Source organism: Rattus norvegicus, chromosome 9, assembly GCF_021556685.1.
Source record: "Rattus norvegicus strain SHRSP/BbbUtx chromosome 9, alternate assembly SHRSP_T2T, whole genome shotgun sequence".
NCBI lineage: Eukaryota > Metazoa > Chordata > Mammalia > Rodentia > Muridae > Rattus > Rattus norvegicus.
In genome coordinates, this window is record NC_141542.1 from 20,215,572 (window position 1) to 20,233,235 (window position 17,664).

At 41.3% G+C, this 17,664-nt stretch overlaps 1 protein-coding gene across 4 annotated transcripts; it reads right to left on the bottom strand.

Annotated features, from left to right (window-relative positions):
* Window positions 1–2,169: 2,169 nt before the first annotated feature.
* On the bottom strand, window positions 2,170–17,416 carry Girdinl2 (girders of actin filaments like 2). 4 transcript variants are annotated; one of them, NM_001447281.1, is given in 6 exon segments: window positions 2,170–2,961; window positions 5,239–5,422; window positions 6,092–6,223; window positions 7,556–7,715; window positions 9,004–9,059; window positions 17,229–17,416. In NM_001447281.1, coding segments are annotated over 3 exon segments (282 nt in total). In that variant the 5' UTR covers window positions 6,184–6,223; window positions 7,556–7,715; window positions 9,004–9,059; window positions 17,229–17,416; the 3' UTR covers window positions 2,170–2,955.
* Window positions 17,417–17,664: the final 248 nt, after the last annotated feature.

Here is a 17,664-nt window from a genome sequence, read left to right on the forward strand (position 1 = left end):
AGCAAAACATGAATGGCTTATGCTCTACGATCAAGAGTAGTCAAATGGGACCTCATAAAGGTACAAAGCTTCTGTAAGGCAAAGGACACTGTGGTTAGGACAAAACACAAACCAACAGATTGAGAAAAGACCTTTACCAATCCTACAACTGATCGAGGGTTAATATCCAAAATTTAGAAAGAACTCATGAAGTTGGACAGTTGGACTGTAGGGAGACTAATAACCCTATTAAAAATTGTGGTTCAGAGCTGAACAAAGAATTCACAGCTGAGGAATATGGAGTCGCTGAGAAGCAACAAAAGAAATGTTTAACATCTTTAGTTATAAGGGAAATGGAAATCAAAGAAACCCTGAAATTCCTCCTCACACCAGTCTGAATGGCTAAGATAAAACACTCAGGTGACAGAAGATACTTGCAGGGATTTGAGAAGGAAGAACACTCCTCCATTGTTGGTGAGATTGCAGACTGGTACAACCATTCTGGAGGTTCTTCAGAAAATTAGACATTGCACTAGCTGAGGCCCAGCTATACCTCTCTTGCACATATACCCAAAAGATGCTCCAACATACAAGAACGCACACCCTCCACTATGTTCATAGCAGCCTTATTAATAATAGTCATAAAATGAAAAGATCCCAGATGCCCTTCAACAGAGGAATGGAAACAGAAAGTGTGGTACATCTACACAATGGAGTACTACAGAGGTATCAAAAACAATGACTTCATGAATTTCATAGGCAAATAGAATGAACTAAAACATATCATCCTGAGTGAGTTAACCCAATCACAGAAACACACACATGGTATGCACTCATTGATAAGTGGATATTAACCCAAATGCTCGAATTCCCCAAGATTCACAGACCAAATGAAATTCAGGAAGGATGACCAAAATGCTGATTCTTCACTCCTTCCTTTAAAGGAGAAGAAGAATCGCTATTGATGGGGTAGGGAGGCAAAGTTTAGAACAGAGCCTGGAGGAATGGCCATTCAGAATCTACCCCACGAGTGGCCTATACACATACAGCCTTCAAACTAGATAAGGTGGATGAAGCTAAGAGGTGCAGGTTGACAGGAACTGGATATAGATGTCTCCTGAGAGGCACAGCCAGATCATGTCAAATACAGTGGCAAATGCTAGCAGCAAACCATTGAACTGAGAACTGGACCTCAGTTGGAGGAATTACAGAAAGATTGAAAGAGCTGAAGGGACTTGCAACCCCATAAGGACAACCATGCCTGCCAAGCAGAGTTCCCAGAGACTAAACCACTACCCAATCACTATACAGGGACTGTGCCATGGCTCCATCTGCATGTGTATCAGAGGATGGTCTTCTTGGGCACAAATGGAATGAGCAGCCCTTGGTCCTGCCTAGGCTGGGAAAGTGGATGGATGGTGAAGGGAACACCTTTATAGAAGAGGGGGAGGTCGATGGTATTCAGACTTATTTCTGGAAAACAAGGAAGGAATAACATTTGACTTCGAAATGAAAAATATCCAATTAAAATTCAACAACAACAAAATGGTGTTTAGAGCTTCAAATAAAAAAAGCCACAATCAGGAAACAGAGAATTGTATGCCTCTAGTTTTCGTCAAATATGCTTGGGGCCCAGGTAGATTCTGGGCCCAGGCTGAACCAAGCAGGTTCCTGCCGCTGACTGCTCCTCTATTCCTGTTTCCAGAGGCATCATGCAGATTAATATGGGGCCAGAGATATGGGAAGAGCTGGTCAGAAGTGTCTTTCTTTCCTGTGGTCTCAGGATTATCTGCATTCCTGGGTGTTCAACACCCTCTGCCCCGGGATTTGGGTGCAGGATTTCCGACTGCTTTAAAATCCCTCATACCATGTTTATATGTCCTAGGAGATATTACAGAAAAATTAATGTTTATCCCATTAATTTGTTCAACATGCTCATCCACAGAGTATAATTTAGAGGTAACTATATATTTGACAGCAAGCATACACAGTGGGTACGAGATGCATGATGAACTGGAAATTCACAGAGTTGGAAACACAGTGAACAGTGACTGTATAATTGCCTTTGAATCTCAGTAAGACGGATGCACAGTGCCCATGAGAATGCAGAGATCGATCCCCCCCTGATAGCTGTGGGACTTCAGATGTTGACATTAGTGATCAATAAAGAAGGTTCTTAACAGTGAAGAGTTTGAGATTACTCCTTTATTTACCAGAATACATCCAATTTACTTGATAGTAACCAGATGCAGGTAGTCAATATATACAGTCTATATCCTTATCAAAATAGAAAACAAAATGAACAAAACAACAACAACACATAAATAACAAATCTTCAAATGAATAGAAGGAAAACCAAATAACCAAAATAATCAAAACTCAAGCAAATGTTAAATAGAGGAATTTCGCTAAGCATTCTTTTGCTGCTCCTTTTGCAGAATTGGCTTATAGCCTGTGGCTTGCCTTGGAGACATAGTAGACAAGCAGTTACTGATGGTAATAATATTTTCAAGAGAAGTGGAAGTAGGTCTGTTTTGTTGGAGTAGGGGTATTAAGGAAAAAGCCTACCAATACTGAGTATAAATGATATTACAGACTTTGTTTCATTGTCTGTCCAATGTTGTGAACTGATCTCCATGAAACTCTTCTGGATGACCCATCAGGACAAGTACAAATTTACACGTGCACAGTCTTTCTGGATGACCAGCAGCTCTTGATTCATGTGCATCAACACTTCTCTGAGTTCCTCCAAAAGTGCACACTTGCTGGAGAGAGCTGAGGTGAAAGTAAGGCCTATTCAATCCAAAGAAGTTAAACTAAAGGAGGAAAATGCAGTCCACAATTGCTATGGACATTACAGATGAGATACAATAGTGGTGTATTTGCTGTGCACACTTAGTTCTCCTCCTGTAGATCTTCTCTCCAAGAGAGATCTTGTCCTGGTCTGTGTCATGTTCGAGTTTCTGCTGGAGAACTTCAGACCTAGCAGAGCAAGGGAATAAAGGTTTAGTGAGTGGTTGTCAATTCAGCTCTCCCTCTTACATCAGCTCTGTTCAGTTGGATAATCCAGCATGACCTGTCAGCTGAGGTCAGTCCCTGCATCCCCAAGTGTCATAGAGTACCTGGGCTTGGATTTATATCTCAGCTTTTCAAACTGCTAGAATTTGAACTGTGGAATATGCACTGTACTGGGGTTAAGAGAAAAATGAGCATATTTTGTCACTGGTCCAGGTTTATTATGTTGAATAATAACACTGTAGCTGGGTCTGAATCTGAGTTCAAGAATGGTATGAGCAACCTAGAATACCATGTGGATTCCTTCTGGAGAACATGTCCAGAAATGTGGTGAAAGTTCTGATTATGTTAGCACTGAAGGAACCTGCGTAGGTTCAATTTGTAACCACTGAATCTGCAAATACACAGAGAAGCCATCTCACTTCAAATCCATTCTCACTGAACAGCTCCTGTAATCACTGAGAATGTGCTCACAGCAAATCCTCACAGCATACACAAGGAACAGTAAAGTTTATTGTGATGGAGATACATAACAGCACCCCTGTAAGACTATGCTTATTGTAATGCAATTTGTGAGACGACTGAAGAGAAAATGTTCTCAGATCTTATCAGAGAGTTAACAGGAAGAAAGAAGTACAAAATACAAAGAAATCCTGTGGATTATACATATCCTGTCATGGACAAGGTAGCTGGAAAGAAATGGTAGCAGGCAATGTGGAAAGCAACCTTGGAGAAGACACAGTGAGTGACACAACCTTCCAGTGGGCTTTCACCATTCACAAAGGACAGAGAAGGATCATAAATCAATGGATTTTATAAAGCAGCCCCCCTTACCTCCATGTACTCCATTCCTTTGATGTGCTCCAAAGGATTTTGATGCAGACCAGTCATTTTTCCCTAATCACTTGAAAATCTAACTTTACACGTGTTTTGGGTTCTTTTGCTGTACAGAGCTAGGTGGAGATTCCAAGTGATTGGGGTGCTATATTTGATATTCATGGAGGCAAAGTGAACTCTTAGATTCTTTTTCTCATGAAACAGGGCAATAGAGACTCACCTGTGCAATTATGCACAGGGAAACACACACACACACACACACACACATACATACACACACACACACACACACACACACACACACACACACACACACACACACAAAAGAACCCACACTAGAAACACTTGGAAAATCATCCAGAATTAAACCCACAACATGAGCATAAACATGCTGAGCCACAGCTGGTACACACATACACACATACACACACTCACACACACATACACCCACTCACACACACATACTCTATCACACACCCATACAGACACACACACAAACAAGCACAAACAGACACACACACACACACACACACACACACACACACACACCCCAAAAATCGCAAGTCGGCAGAAAACAATGAAGATCCCATCATACTGGAGGAACAACATAATATAGACTATTCAAAGCAGGTATTTTAAGAGAGAATCACTACTCAGCCATTTTTCCCGAGAGGAACAAAAAGGCCTAGATAGCACTCTTCTTGATGAGAATGGGGGTAGATAACTCTGTTCTTGAAGTCTCAAATCTCTCATGCCAATTGTCAGGTTTTGAGAACACCTTTCCACATCCCTGCTTTTCCAAGCATCTACAGAGTATAACGTCAAGATATGAACTCTCCAGCAACACTCGAACAAAACAGGACTGACATGCTGCTACTCTTTCTCTGTCAGGTACCATGATTTAGGAAGCATGAACAGATGGTCTTGATATACAGGGAAAATGGTAAAGAAAGAACAAATCCACCAAAAGATGACAATGAGAACCATTTCTTTGGCATTTCCACCAGGCTCTCCTCCTTCTAAACTATTTAGTTCCTGGAATCTCACAGGACCCCTGCAAAGAAAATGGGCTCTGGGCTTTTGCTTCATCCCTCAAAGCCCTGCTCTAGTCTAAAGAGGGGCACCCACATAGCACCCTCCACACATATGGCATGTAGTGCTGTGCTGTGTGATCAACCTATCTCCCTTAATAAACTGCAGATTCTCGAAGAGCAGGAGCATTTGCTTTCCAAACACGCAGTTTCTTGAAGAGGGGCTATCTCCACAGAAAGCCTTGTAAACCATCACATAAATGAACACTTGGATGAGACCTAGGTCAGGACATAGATCCGTCAATAAACAGTTACATTGGTTATCTATGTTTATGGTAAGACATGAGGACAGCCTGACCCTGAGTCCTAACCCTACCTGCTGTTGCTTGGCACTGGGGTCACAGATGTTCATTCTGGCCTCTTCACAGAGCCTCTTTGCCTCCACAGAGGATGCTGGCAGTTCAGTCTGCTCCACCAGCAGTTTTCTCTTCTCATTCAGCAAAATCTGTATATTGTTCTTCAATTGAGCTTGTTCACGCAGGAGCTGGGAGTGCTTCACGCTGAACCACAAACAAAAAATGGTAAATGCCTGCCAGCTTCTATTTGCCTGACACTCTTGCAAGTACAATCATCCCTTTAAGGGTCCTCATCCCCAGAAATCCCCAGACTAGAGCCACACTATACAAGTTAGCACCAATTAGAGGAGGTCAAATCCAGAGGACACATTCCCTGTGAATGAAAGTACTTCTGAAAATCCTGACATTAAGACGGTTTATATAAATCAAGGTAGAAGAAACGGTCCATAAGGGAGCTCATATGTCCATAGTATGCTGAAACCATCTGCAAGTAGAGGTCAAATCCCCTCTGAGGGAGGATAGAAGACCCAATAGCTATATAGTCTTTCCATGTGTTTCTCATGGATCACAGATCTTTAAATCTCCTGTCAGAGTCCTAGAGATTCAGAGTTGATTGATATTCCCATCATGGTGCAAACCTTTTCTATCTAGAGGATCCTTAATGGGGAAAATAACAATTGGAGGGTCTTCTACACCCTTCACATGTAGGACAACTGAGTCCAAGAGCTACAAATCTAAGACCCTTGCCAGGAGGCAGGCTTCTTGTTAAGAGTCAGACACCATGGAGCCAGAGCCCTGACTTTTGTTCAAAGTCATACAGGACAGAAGTATTCCCTGCCTAGTGCTGGGTTCTAATCTCTGTCCGCGACTCACCGGTAGGAACTGTTCACTTGTATGAGCTCCTTGTACCTCTCCATGGCATCACTTATTGAGTTGGTCATCATTTGCATAGCCATCATTCTCATCTCATGTTCGGATTGAAGTACTGGCAATTCGACATCCAGCCTGGGTTAGGTCATGGCCAAAGGAACAAATGTTTTGAACTCACGATTTCAGAATTAGGAGAAATGTAAATAAAAAATATATAATAAAAAAGTTCAAATTCAAGGAATGGTAGAAGGGAAGAAATTGGCAAATTCAAAAACCAGACCAAAACCCAACAGTGAGACTCAATCCACAGAAAATATTTCCATGTAAATAAGCTAATTTTGTTTTGAAATAAGGACTCCTTAGAAGCCTGGGGAGATATGGTTCTGCAAAGACTTATTATATAGGAGTGGGCAGAGCCTGAGACCTGCCTGTTTGGAATAACAACTGTCAAGAATTTATTCCCACAGTGACCCTTTCTAGGTCACAGTAAACCATCACTGGATAGTTAAAAAAATAAAAAACTAACGATCAAAGCAGGTAAAAAAATTAGGTGAAATCAGACTGTTCTCTCAATTACTTAAACCCACTATATAGCACATACTTGCTCCTTTGAAGTAGTTGTACTGATTAAGTTTATTATCCTGGGCACAGGAGAACTGAGCCACGGTACCAATTGGAGGGACCTGACCTTCAAGAGCTGGCCAGGTGAGCATGATGGAATTGACTAGTTCAGGAAGAAGATTCCTCCAGTCTGTGCCACAGCTTTGGGCCCAAGAGAAAGCTGTGATGACATTTCTCTTGTTTTGAAAGCAGGTATACTCAATCCTTGGTTTCTATCGTTACATGAATTCCCAGAGGGCATAACTAAGTTTGACAGGGAAGAGGATTTATAGCACCTCCTCCCCTCGGGAGAGTCCTGGGTGCCACCAAGGTATACAGAAGGAGCAAAGTGCTCTGTAGATCAGTGTGGGCCTCCACGTACTCATCACTTTCATGACCTGCAAACTGTTGATCAAACAAATCCTCAGACCCCATCAAAGGTCCCAGACGTCCTGATCCTGAGTAAAACACCACATGTACTTCCACATACATACATACCAACCCATATCCAAACACATTTAGAATGCCAACTACATGCATGGAGGTGCCATAGAATCAGAGTATAATGAACAAATTCAGAGGAAAGAGTGATGACGTGCAGGCATTTCATTCACACACACAGTTGCAGCAAGTGTGACCAGGTCCTTCCAGCTGCTGACAGAACCAACGCTAATCCAAGGAGCTCAGAGTCAAGTACAAAAAGGCTGACCCTAAACACACAGCACCTAGCTTATCTCAAAGGTAATGCCTGCCAAGTCTCCTTAAAATCCAGGATGAGAGGTGAAACTCTCTCGTGCTATGAGGAAATATCGGGTTAGCAGAAAGAGAGCACAAGAATGTGAACAGGTTACTGGGCATAATGACTACCTGTGGTCCCAATCATCATAGATATAAAGGTCCAGGATTTGGTAAAGTTCATCCCTCTCGAATTGACACTTCTGGATTTCAAATTTGAGTTCCTCCAGTTCCTTTAGAAGCTCCTCTTGCTTGCTGATGACACTTTGGGATGATGCCTTCCTACCAAAACCTGTAGATAGATAAACCCAAGTGAATTTGCATATTTGATGGCCCACAGGCAGAAAAGATCATTCTGAATCCCAAAAGGAGGTTGAGGAATGGGAAATAGTAGAGACTGGGTGAATCCCTGGAAGAGCAGAAAAGCTTTCTTAAAGGTGGATTTTTAAGCTATGTCCCTCTTCCCAACCTCTAATGCCATACAAGTGCCACACTCACTATTACAGGACCCCTCACCCTGAACAGTATAACCTGACTGATACATAAACATCTGGGACATTGTTCTCTCATATCAGATGTGGTGCAGTTAATCCTGGAGTTCATAATGCTTAGCACCATCAAGCTCTAATCATCTGTGTTGCAGCCCAAAGTGTCTGAGAACTCAATTCATGACTAGGGGTGCATCCTTCCTTGTTTTCGCCATCAGAGACTTATGTAACCTACAGTAATCTAGAGGATGAAGTGCTTCAACTCCCAACCATGGATGGTCACATTGTTAATCTCACAGTGCCTCCTCCTGCCATTCATTGACACTCACATTTAAAAAGCTTCAAGAAAAGACACTGAAGGCTTACCACTTTCTGGCTTTCTCTCAAATTAAAGTTTGGAACTCCTGACTCTTGGTTTGCCTTTGAGAAATCCCAAGGCTCCTGCTTGTAAGGCCTAGTCTTAGAAGGCACATCTCAAACCTACCTCCTTGAGGATGTTCCCCAACTCTGCCCAGGACTCACCAAGCCTTCCCCAGAATGATTTCCTCCTTCCTGTTTCACTAGAGAGGGGGTCAGCTTCCCTCTGACCTGGTGTGGTCTCTCCTTGATCTCCCCTTTCCTTCCGAAATAGCCTGAGCAGCTGGCGAAACATGCCTGCTTGTGAACCCAAAGGGAACTGAAGTAATATCCCAAAGGCGGTTGGTGTCACCACAACACTGGTGACATCACTGAAGATTCTAGGGATCTCTTAGATACAATAGAGTGTCCAGTGAACGGCTTACTGGTGATGTCACTGGAAAGTTCTATGGCCTACCTACTAACCAGCTTTCCCCACACTGATGAATTTATGTGGGGACCCTTTCCTCCAGTCTCCCATGTGTCACTGGGAATACCATTTGGCAACATCTATTTCAAAGCTAGATATGTCTCTCTGCTTCATTAGAAGTCAACAATGCTTTTGCTGGGGAGAGTTGCTTACAACCCTGAATTGGAGAACAGATTTTTCTTAGCACCCAAATCTCTAGGGGCCAAGGAGGGGGCAGTTTTTTCTTAAAAGTAAATCTACTAGCCGAGACAATGCATGTGACATACATTTCGATTCTTAAGCTTTTCCCTTTTGTGGAGGCCAATATGTTTCTTCTATACCTCTGAGTGTATAAAACCGAGAAATAGTTGATTAGTGTGCAGTCCTTGACAGCTGACATTGTTTCCAATTACATATCCATGTATTTCACAAAATCAATGGTCTATAATCCTATTTTTTTTTGCAATAAAAACTCCTTTTTCTTGGGAACATAGAGACCAACTACAGGGCATATATAAAATAATAAATTTCTTTCCCTTTTATATATTAAGTAGGGCATCCTCCCTTTCTCAAATATAACAAGACAATTAAATTGGACGTCAGTGAGCAAATGTCAACTTGGAGCTTGTGTTACTACATTGTAACTATATAGCCATCACTTCTCCAATATCATTCGTCCTGAATAGGCAAGTCTAGTCATGAGAATATTGGGGGCTGCACCATGATCCTTTACTCCTACTAAACATAAGAATCAGGAGGATGGGAAGGGAGTGGAATGGCCTCAGTTCAGGTTGAACCTCAATCTTAATGGGTCCATAAGTTGAGAAGGGAGTCCATTTGGCATTGTGATATATGGATTCTGTCTTCTTATCATAGGTGTTATAATTCTACCTGAATGTGTGCTATAATGCCACCCCACCTCACAGATGTAAGAGTGAAAATCATGTTTGACCTTTCTGGGAAGAGCTCTGCCTTTTACTACCATCTAGAGTTATACAACATCACTTTACAAAGCTCAGAAGAGAGGGGTGCACATGTGCACCCCTTAGAAGTTGAGGATCTTTTCTTCTAATTAAGGCACTTGTTTTTCCTATGTAATTCTTCCCTTGCTATTTTACTAATGTTGGCTGACTTCTTTCCTGGCCTGAGGTAAATTGGAGTCCAATCTTTTGGATTACTGAATCTTCTATTTTTGAGATGACAGGCCCACCAAGGGTCCTACTGCATACAGAAGGTGTGAATAAGTCTCATGGGTTGGAGTAAGTTAAAAACGTCTGTGACAACAAAGAACTGATTAAGAAAACAAGAGCCCAGCTGCTCATCAAGATCACAGTTGTATGATAGTAAGAAAATGTGAATAGGGCATCAGGTGAAAAGATAAATTAATTAGGAGTTCACAGGCCTAGAAGGGTTAACCTTTGCTCTCAGTGGAGCTGCCATTCTTTCTGCCATACCTCGCCCTCTGCCACAGGACCAGAGACTTACCCAAACAACTGGCTGGCCTTGCCAAAGACCTGGCAGGGCTTCTCCCTGTAGAATAGGAAATGCAGAGTCCATGAGGACTCACCAAGAGGTCTCCTCCACACAGGTTCCTTGTTGTCAAAGGGAAATGTTCCTGCAGAATCCTGCCATGGCAGCAGGAATTTCAACCTGGCTGCTCTTAGGTCCAGGTCACTGGATGCAGGCCTGAGGCCCAGGGGTATCTGGGGAAAGAAGCAGCAGGCACTACCTCACAGCTCTCTCTTTGTTGGATGCAACTGCTAGGACTGTGATGGGATTTTTGTTTCTTGGGATGTTTATTAGAAATACCTACAAAGCTGATTAAAGTTGTAACATGTCTTCATACCGAGCATGCAGAATGTTTTTACATCGTTGTTGTTCCTGTTTTATGTTTAGATTTTGTTCTTTAAACCCCTCAGGAAATTTCCCTGTGCTTAGAATGTTAAGCACATGCTCAGGAGGGATCGATTATTCAAGTTAGGCAAAGCTTTTGTTCTCCCCATCCACTCCACAGATGATGCCATTACTTACTTTCAAATAAGAAAACAGTCATAGAGAAGTAAATTAACCTGTAAGCTATCACAGAAGAAACACATCATGATTGTGGAATGGCACCGCAGTATTTTGAATTTCCTAAGTTATTTTTATTTGAAACTTTTTTATTGGATTTTTTGGGTACATTTCATTTTTTTAAATCCTTAAAGGTATCTTTTATTCTGCTCGTCCCATTTACAAGGTGGAATTTCACCTGTGATTGTTAGTCCAGATAGTTTGGTCAATGGCTTAGATATCACCTTCGCCTAGTTTCCTTGGCGTAAGCTGTGTTAGAAGCAGGCTCAAAGGTTCAGGACTCAACAAATAATGAATTCCACTACATCTGGATACCTAGCCTCACACACAGGAAGGGACTGTATTTCCATTCACTATTTAAAAAAAAGATGCAATTCAGTAACATGTAAAAAATTTCTCACATATATTAAAGTGTTTACCATGGTCATACAGTTTTTCAAATACCTGGCATTCATCTTTTTCCAAGTCCTAAAATTTCTTTCTTATTCACATTTTCTTTTTTTCTTGATTATTTCTTACTATTATTATCATTTTTTAAAATTTTGGTTTTTAATAGATATATACTTTTTATTTACATTTCAAACCTTATTCCCTTTCCCAGTTTTTGGTCCATAAGCCCCCCTCCCGGGACCCTTCTCCATATGTATGGTCCCCCAATCCACGCCCCTTGAAACCCTTCCCGGACATTCCCCTGCACTGAGGGTCCAACCTTGTTAAGAACAAGGGCTTCCCCTTCCATAGGTGCCCCAACAAGTCTATTCTCTCCTACATATGCAGTTGGACCCCTGGGTCAGTCCATGTATAGTCTTTTGCTAGTGGTTTATTTGGTTGGCATTGCTGTTCTTATGGGGTTGCAAGCCCTTCAGCTCTTTGAATCCTTCCTCTAATTCCCATAAAGGGGGTCCTGTTCTCAGTTCAGTAGTTTACTGCAAGCACTGACCTCTTTATTTGACATGCCCTGGATGTGTCTCTCAGGGGAGATGCATATCCAGTCCCTTTCAGTAAGCACTTTTTAGCTTCATCAATCTTACCTAGTTTTGGTGGCTGTATATATATGGGCCACATGTGGGGCAGACTCTGAATGGCTTTTCCTTCAGTCTCTGCTTTAGATTTGGCCTCCATATCTCCTTAGTGCTCATGTCTTCGAGACTCTTCCCTACTTTTTATCTATTACTTTCAGTGTATCTGGTTTGATGTGGAGGTCCTTGATCCACTTGGACTTAAGCTTTGTACAGGGCAATAAGAATGGGTCAACTTGCATTCTTCTACATGCTGACCTCCAATTGATCCAGCACCATTTGTTAAAACTGCTATCTTTCTTCCATTGGATGTTTTACCTCCTTTGTCAAAGATCAAATGACCATAGGGGTGTGTGTTCAATTCTGTGTCTTCAATTATGTTCCACTGATCTGCCTGTCTGTATGCCAATACCATACAAACTATTGCTCTGTAATACTGCTTGAGGTCAGAGATGGTGATTCCCCCAGAAGGTCTTTTATTGTTGAGTATAGTTTTGCTATCCTGGGTTTTATGTTATACCAAATGACAGCAAATTGAACTTTCTACCTTTATAAAGAATTGAGTAGGAATATTGTTGGTGATGGCATTGAATGTGTAGATTGCTTTTTGCAAAATGGTCATTTTTTACCATATTCATCCTGCCAATCTATGAGCATGGGAGATCTTTCCATCTTCTGAGATCTTCTTCAATTTCTTCAGAGATTTGAAGTTCTTGTCATACAGATTTTTTACTTGCTTGGTTCAAGTAACAGCAAGTTATTTTATATTATTTGGGAATGTTGTGAAGGGTGTCATTTCCCTCATTTCTCTCAGCCTGTTTACCCTTTGAGTAGAGGAAGGCTACTGAATTGTTTGAGTTAATTTTATACCCGGACAGTTTGCTGAAATTGTTGATCAGGTTAAGTAATTCTCTGGTGGAATTTTGGTGTTGCTTAAGTAGACTATCATATCATCTTCAAATATTACTATTTTGACTTCATCCCTTCTAATTTTTATCCCTTTGACCTACTTTCATTGTTTGATTGCTATGGCTAGGACTTTAAGTACCATATTGAAAAAAGTAAGGAGAGTGGGCAGCCTTGTCTAGTCCCTGATTTTAGTGGGATTCCTTCAATTTTCTCAGTTTAGTTTGATATTAGCTACTGGTTGGATGTATTTTGCATTTTCCTATATTTAGATATGGGCCTTGAATTCCTGATCTTTCCAGGACTTTATTAATGAAAGGTTACTGAATTTTGTCAAATGATTTCTCAGCATCTAATGAAATGATCATGTGGGTTTTTTTCCTTTGAGTTTGTTTATATGGTGAATTTTGTTGATGGATTTCTGTATATTAAACCATCCCTGCATCCTTGCCATGAGGCCAACTTGATCATGATGGATGATTTTTTGGATGTGTTCTTGGACTCAGTTTGCAAGAATTTTATTGAGCATTTTTTTCATCAATATTCATAAATCAAATTGGTCTGAATTGCTCTATCTTTGTTGTATCTTTGTGTTGTTTAGGCATAAGAGTAATTGTGGCTTTATAGAAGGAATTTGGTAGTGCTCTGTCTGTTTCTATTTTGCGGAATAATTTGGGCAGTATTGGTATGAAGTCTTCTATGAAGTTCTGATAGAATTCTGCACTAAATCCATCTGGTTCTGGGCTCCTTTTGGATGGAAGATGTTTAATAACAGTTTCTATTTCTTTATGAGTTATGGGGTTGTTTAGATGGTTTATTTGTTCCTGATTTCACTGTGGTACCTGGTATCTGTATAGAAAATTGTCCATTTCCTCCACATTTTCCAGTTTTGTTGAATATATGTTTTTGTAGTAGGATCTGATGATCTTTTTAATTTCTTCAGAATTTGTTGTTATGTCTCCCTTTTATTTCTGATTTTATTAATTTGGATATATTCTCTGTGACCTCTGGTTAGTATGGCTAAGTGTTTATTTATCTTGTTGATTTTCTCAAAGAACCAGTTCCTGGGTTTGCTGATTCTTTTGATCCTCGGTTTTGTTTCTTCTTGTTTGATTTCAGCCCTGAGTTTGATTATTTCCTGCCTTCTACTCCTCTAGGGTTTATTTAATTGTTTTCTAGAGCTTTGAGGTGTGCTGTCAAGCTGCTGAGATATGCTCTCTCCTGTTTCTTTTTGCAGGCACTCAGAGCTATGAGTTTTCCTCTTAGCGCTGCTTTTATTGTGTCCCATAAGTTTGGGTATGTTGTATCTTCATTTTCATTAAATTCTTAGAAATCTTTAATTTCTTTCTTATGTCTCCAATGACCAAGTTGTCATTGACTTCAACTTCCACGTATATGTGGGCTTTCTGTCCTATTTGTTGTTATTGATCAGCAGCCTTAGTCCGTGGTTTTTTGAAAGGATGCATGGGATTATTTCTATCTTCCTGTACATGTTGAGGCTTCTTTTGTGACCGATAATATGGTCAATTTTGGAGAAGGTACCATGAGATGCAGAGAAGAAGGTATATCCTTTGGTTTTAGGGTGGAATGTTCTATAAATATATGTTAAATTCATTTGTTTCATAACTTCTGTTAGTCTTTCTATGTCTCTGTCTAATTTCTGTTTCCCTGATCTGTCCATTGATGAAAGTAGGGTGTTTAAATCTCCTACTATTATTGTTTGGTGCAATTTATGATTTTTTTAGAAAGGTTTCTCATTGTTTAGGGACACAACTGCTATACACTTGACAAATACAGCAATAACCCAGAACATCCGCAGGAAGCCTGTGACCATTGGCCACATGAGGATGACTGTCTTTCAAAATTCATCATGATTTTTGGTAAGATCTTCCATGTCAGTGGCTTGGCTTCCCACAAACATGGTCCAGTTGTCTAGAATCTACTCCATGGACAGCAACTCAAGGGACCTTTTCCAATGGGCTTTTTTCAACCTTTAGTACTTTCGTTATTTCTTTAAAAAAGTGAAATATAATTTCTGCTATTCATATGGCCAAGAGAGCTGTGCAGTAGTCATTGCTTTATGGAATTTGGTGCTAAATCAAAAGATTCCTTTATTCTATTACGATGTTATCTGTTTGCTGTACGATGTATGTTTAGAAAACACAACACTAAAATCCTAAAATCTAGATGTTTTAAGACATCGGCTCATGGACAAACATAACTGCTTACCTATCTAGACTGGCCTTTTTTGCTATACTGCAGGTACAATCAATTTTCCACACTACTTCCATGATTTTCAAGAATGATTAAGAGTAAAATAAGTTGAACATAATGGCCAGAAAGGGGGTTCTGTCAAGTTGTCTTATATTGGACAAGATACCAAACTTTGACTGGTAAGCCTAAAACCACCTGTTCCCAAAACTAACAGAACTTACAGAAAATACATACTTTCTTATCATTCCTCCTCCCCAATGGTCAGTGATTTATTGAGCACCTACTACAATCCTAGCACTGTGCATCTAAGGGTGTAATGGTGAATAATAACTTAATAAAAAGCCTCAGTAAGGAATAAAGATAAATGAAACATAACTTTGAAACTCAGAATTCAATATAAGCAAAACCACCATTTCTTTAACTGGTGATTTCTGAAAACTTCATCATTTTTTCCATGGGCTTCTACAGTAATGATACTCAGTCTTGATTTTATAAGTCACAAAAAGCAAGTCACACTTCTTTCTTGGCTCCCTTAACTGTCATTTAGAACAGAACTGTCACTGTCCATTTTGCTTCCCTATCAATCCTGCTATGGATGGTAATGAATTCCAGTCTTTTCAATATGAAAACAGGCCACCACTTGAGGGGAAAGGTTATTAAAATTTCCAAACCGGTATATTCTCTAAAATTTTCACATAGCATTTTACTGATATCACAATGCAAATTCACCACAAATATTTAACCAATGAAAATATTGAATAGCTCTGCAAATAGGAGCGATAATCATATATACTTGAAAACAACTATTATGGAAACAAAGGACATACTAGGAGAAAAGATACATCACTAAAAGCTACACAAGCAGCAAAAAAAGACACTACATTTCTTGGTTTGAAAGTTAGGTGATACACTTGATCTTTAAAGACAGGCAATGTACTTGATCTTTAAGCCCTTCAACTGTGTGCCGTCCACATTAAACTGCAGTAGATGACAATCTTTTGTAAGATTTATTTATTTATATGTCAGACAATGCAGCTGTCTTCAGACACACCAGAAGAGGGCATCAGTACTCATTACAGATGGTTGTGAGCCACCATGTGGTTGCTGGCATTTGAACTCAGGACCTCTGGAAGATCACTTGGTGCTCTTACCCACTGAGCCATCTCTCCAGCCTCACAATGGCCTCTTACACAGCATCACAGTGGTCTATTACACTAGATGGCTCCAGGGTGATAACAGAGAAACTTTCACAGTTCCTGAGCACTTCTGAGTTCAAACACCACCAGTGCCCACTCTGTGCTGTTGGCACATTCTGACCTTCTCCTAAGGGTTGTCAGCCACAAAAGGGACGGGTTAGCCCCAGACAGCATTCACTGCCCAATCCTAAAAACCCCCTCGATTCTGAAAAAGCCACATTCCATGCTTGCTCCATATTTGAGGAAGCCAAATGGTTGATCTGGCTCAAGGCTCCTCTTTCCTTAGCTCATCAACTTTCTTTTTCCACTTCTTGTCACAAGAAGTATGTTTTTATGCTGCAACTACACTGCAATGTGTGAAGGAAACCACCATCAACTCTGGGTGTCACCTCTTGAAATTTAAAATTCACAAAACAATTCATGGCTTTCTAATCAGCACCATGGAAAATAAACAAAAACAAGCAAAACCATTCCAAAGGAACTTGCTGATCTGGAGGCCTGCTCATAGCAGGTAGGAAAGAATTAAATTATGCAGAACTGTAATCTCTCAGAGCTTTGGAGGCTAAAAAAGAGGAAATCTCTGTGTATGTTCCCTTTTTCCAAGTAATTGAAGGAGGGTATTTTACATCCTCCAAATACAATCTCTTGCAAGGGGCAAACAATTACAAAGTATATCAGAAGAAATCTATTAAATAATACATTCATTGCCTGAGGTTTTAAGGAAATATTTTCCCATGATCCCCGTCCTTTAACATACAATGGAAACATTACAGGGATGTGCCACCAGGCTAAGCTGCCTCTGAAAATCCTGTCCTGCCCTGGCAGGTACAGGTCATTTAATTCCAAGTCATCTGGAGAGGTGTGACAGCCCCAAGTTGCTCTGGGGATGTCAGAGCACAGCTCTCATGCACACTCCAAAGCACCTCTCCACTCTTTCCCAATGCCATAGGCTTTCCAATTCCTGCTTCAGCTCTCCATACATTCCTGAACCCTCCCTTCCCCTACCCAGTGGGCTCACTTTGCATTGCCTCCTTCTGCCAATGCTTTCCCAGGGCGGGGGACGGGGGCCAGAAGGAGCCTAAGGAGGGACGCAGGTCTCCTACCTACCTTGATGATGCTGCTCTTAAGGTGCAGCCCGCCCTGCTTGCTGCTTGCTCTCCCTGGGGAGCAGACCGGAGGTCGGGCTAGGGGTCCGCGCGGGCGCCAGGCCTCCAGGTCCCCTGGCAGGACTAGCCTCGGCTTCTTCCCTGGACACTGCAGGGTGGAGTCGCCGTTGGAAACCCCGCCACTGTCTTAGCGCGCCCTCCCGTGGCCGAGGTGACCCCCAACGCCGTTACCGCCCCCTTCTCTGTCAGCTTCTTCTGATTTTTCTTTTCTTTTGTTTCTTTTCTCTTTTCGTTCGCGACGTGGCGCCTGCGAAGAGCTCGCCTCCAGGAAGGAGGACATCGTGCAGGCAGAATAACCTCTGGGCCCTGCCGGGGTTGGAGAGGGAGAGAGAGGAGTCAGCTTGGGCGGCGGCGCCCCGGCTGCGGGCACCTGCGGA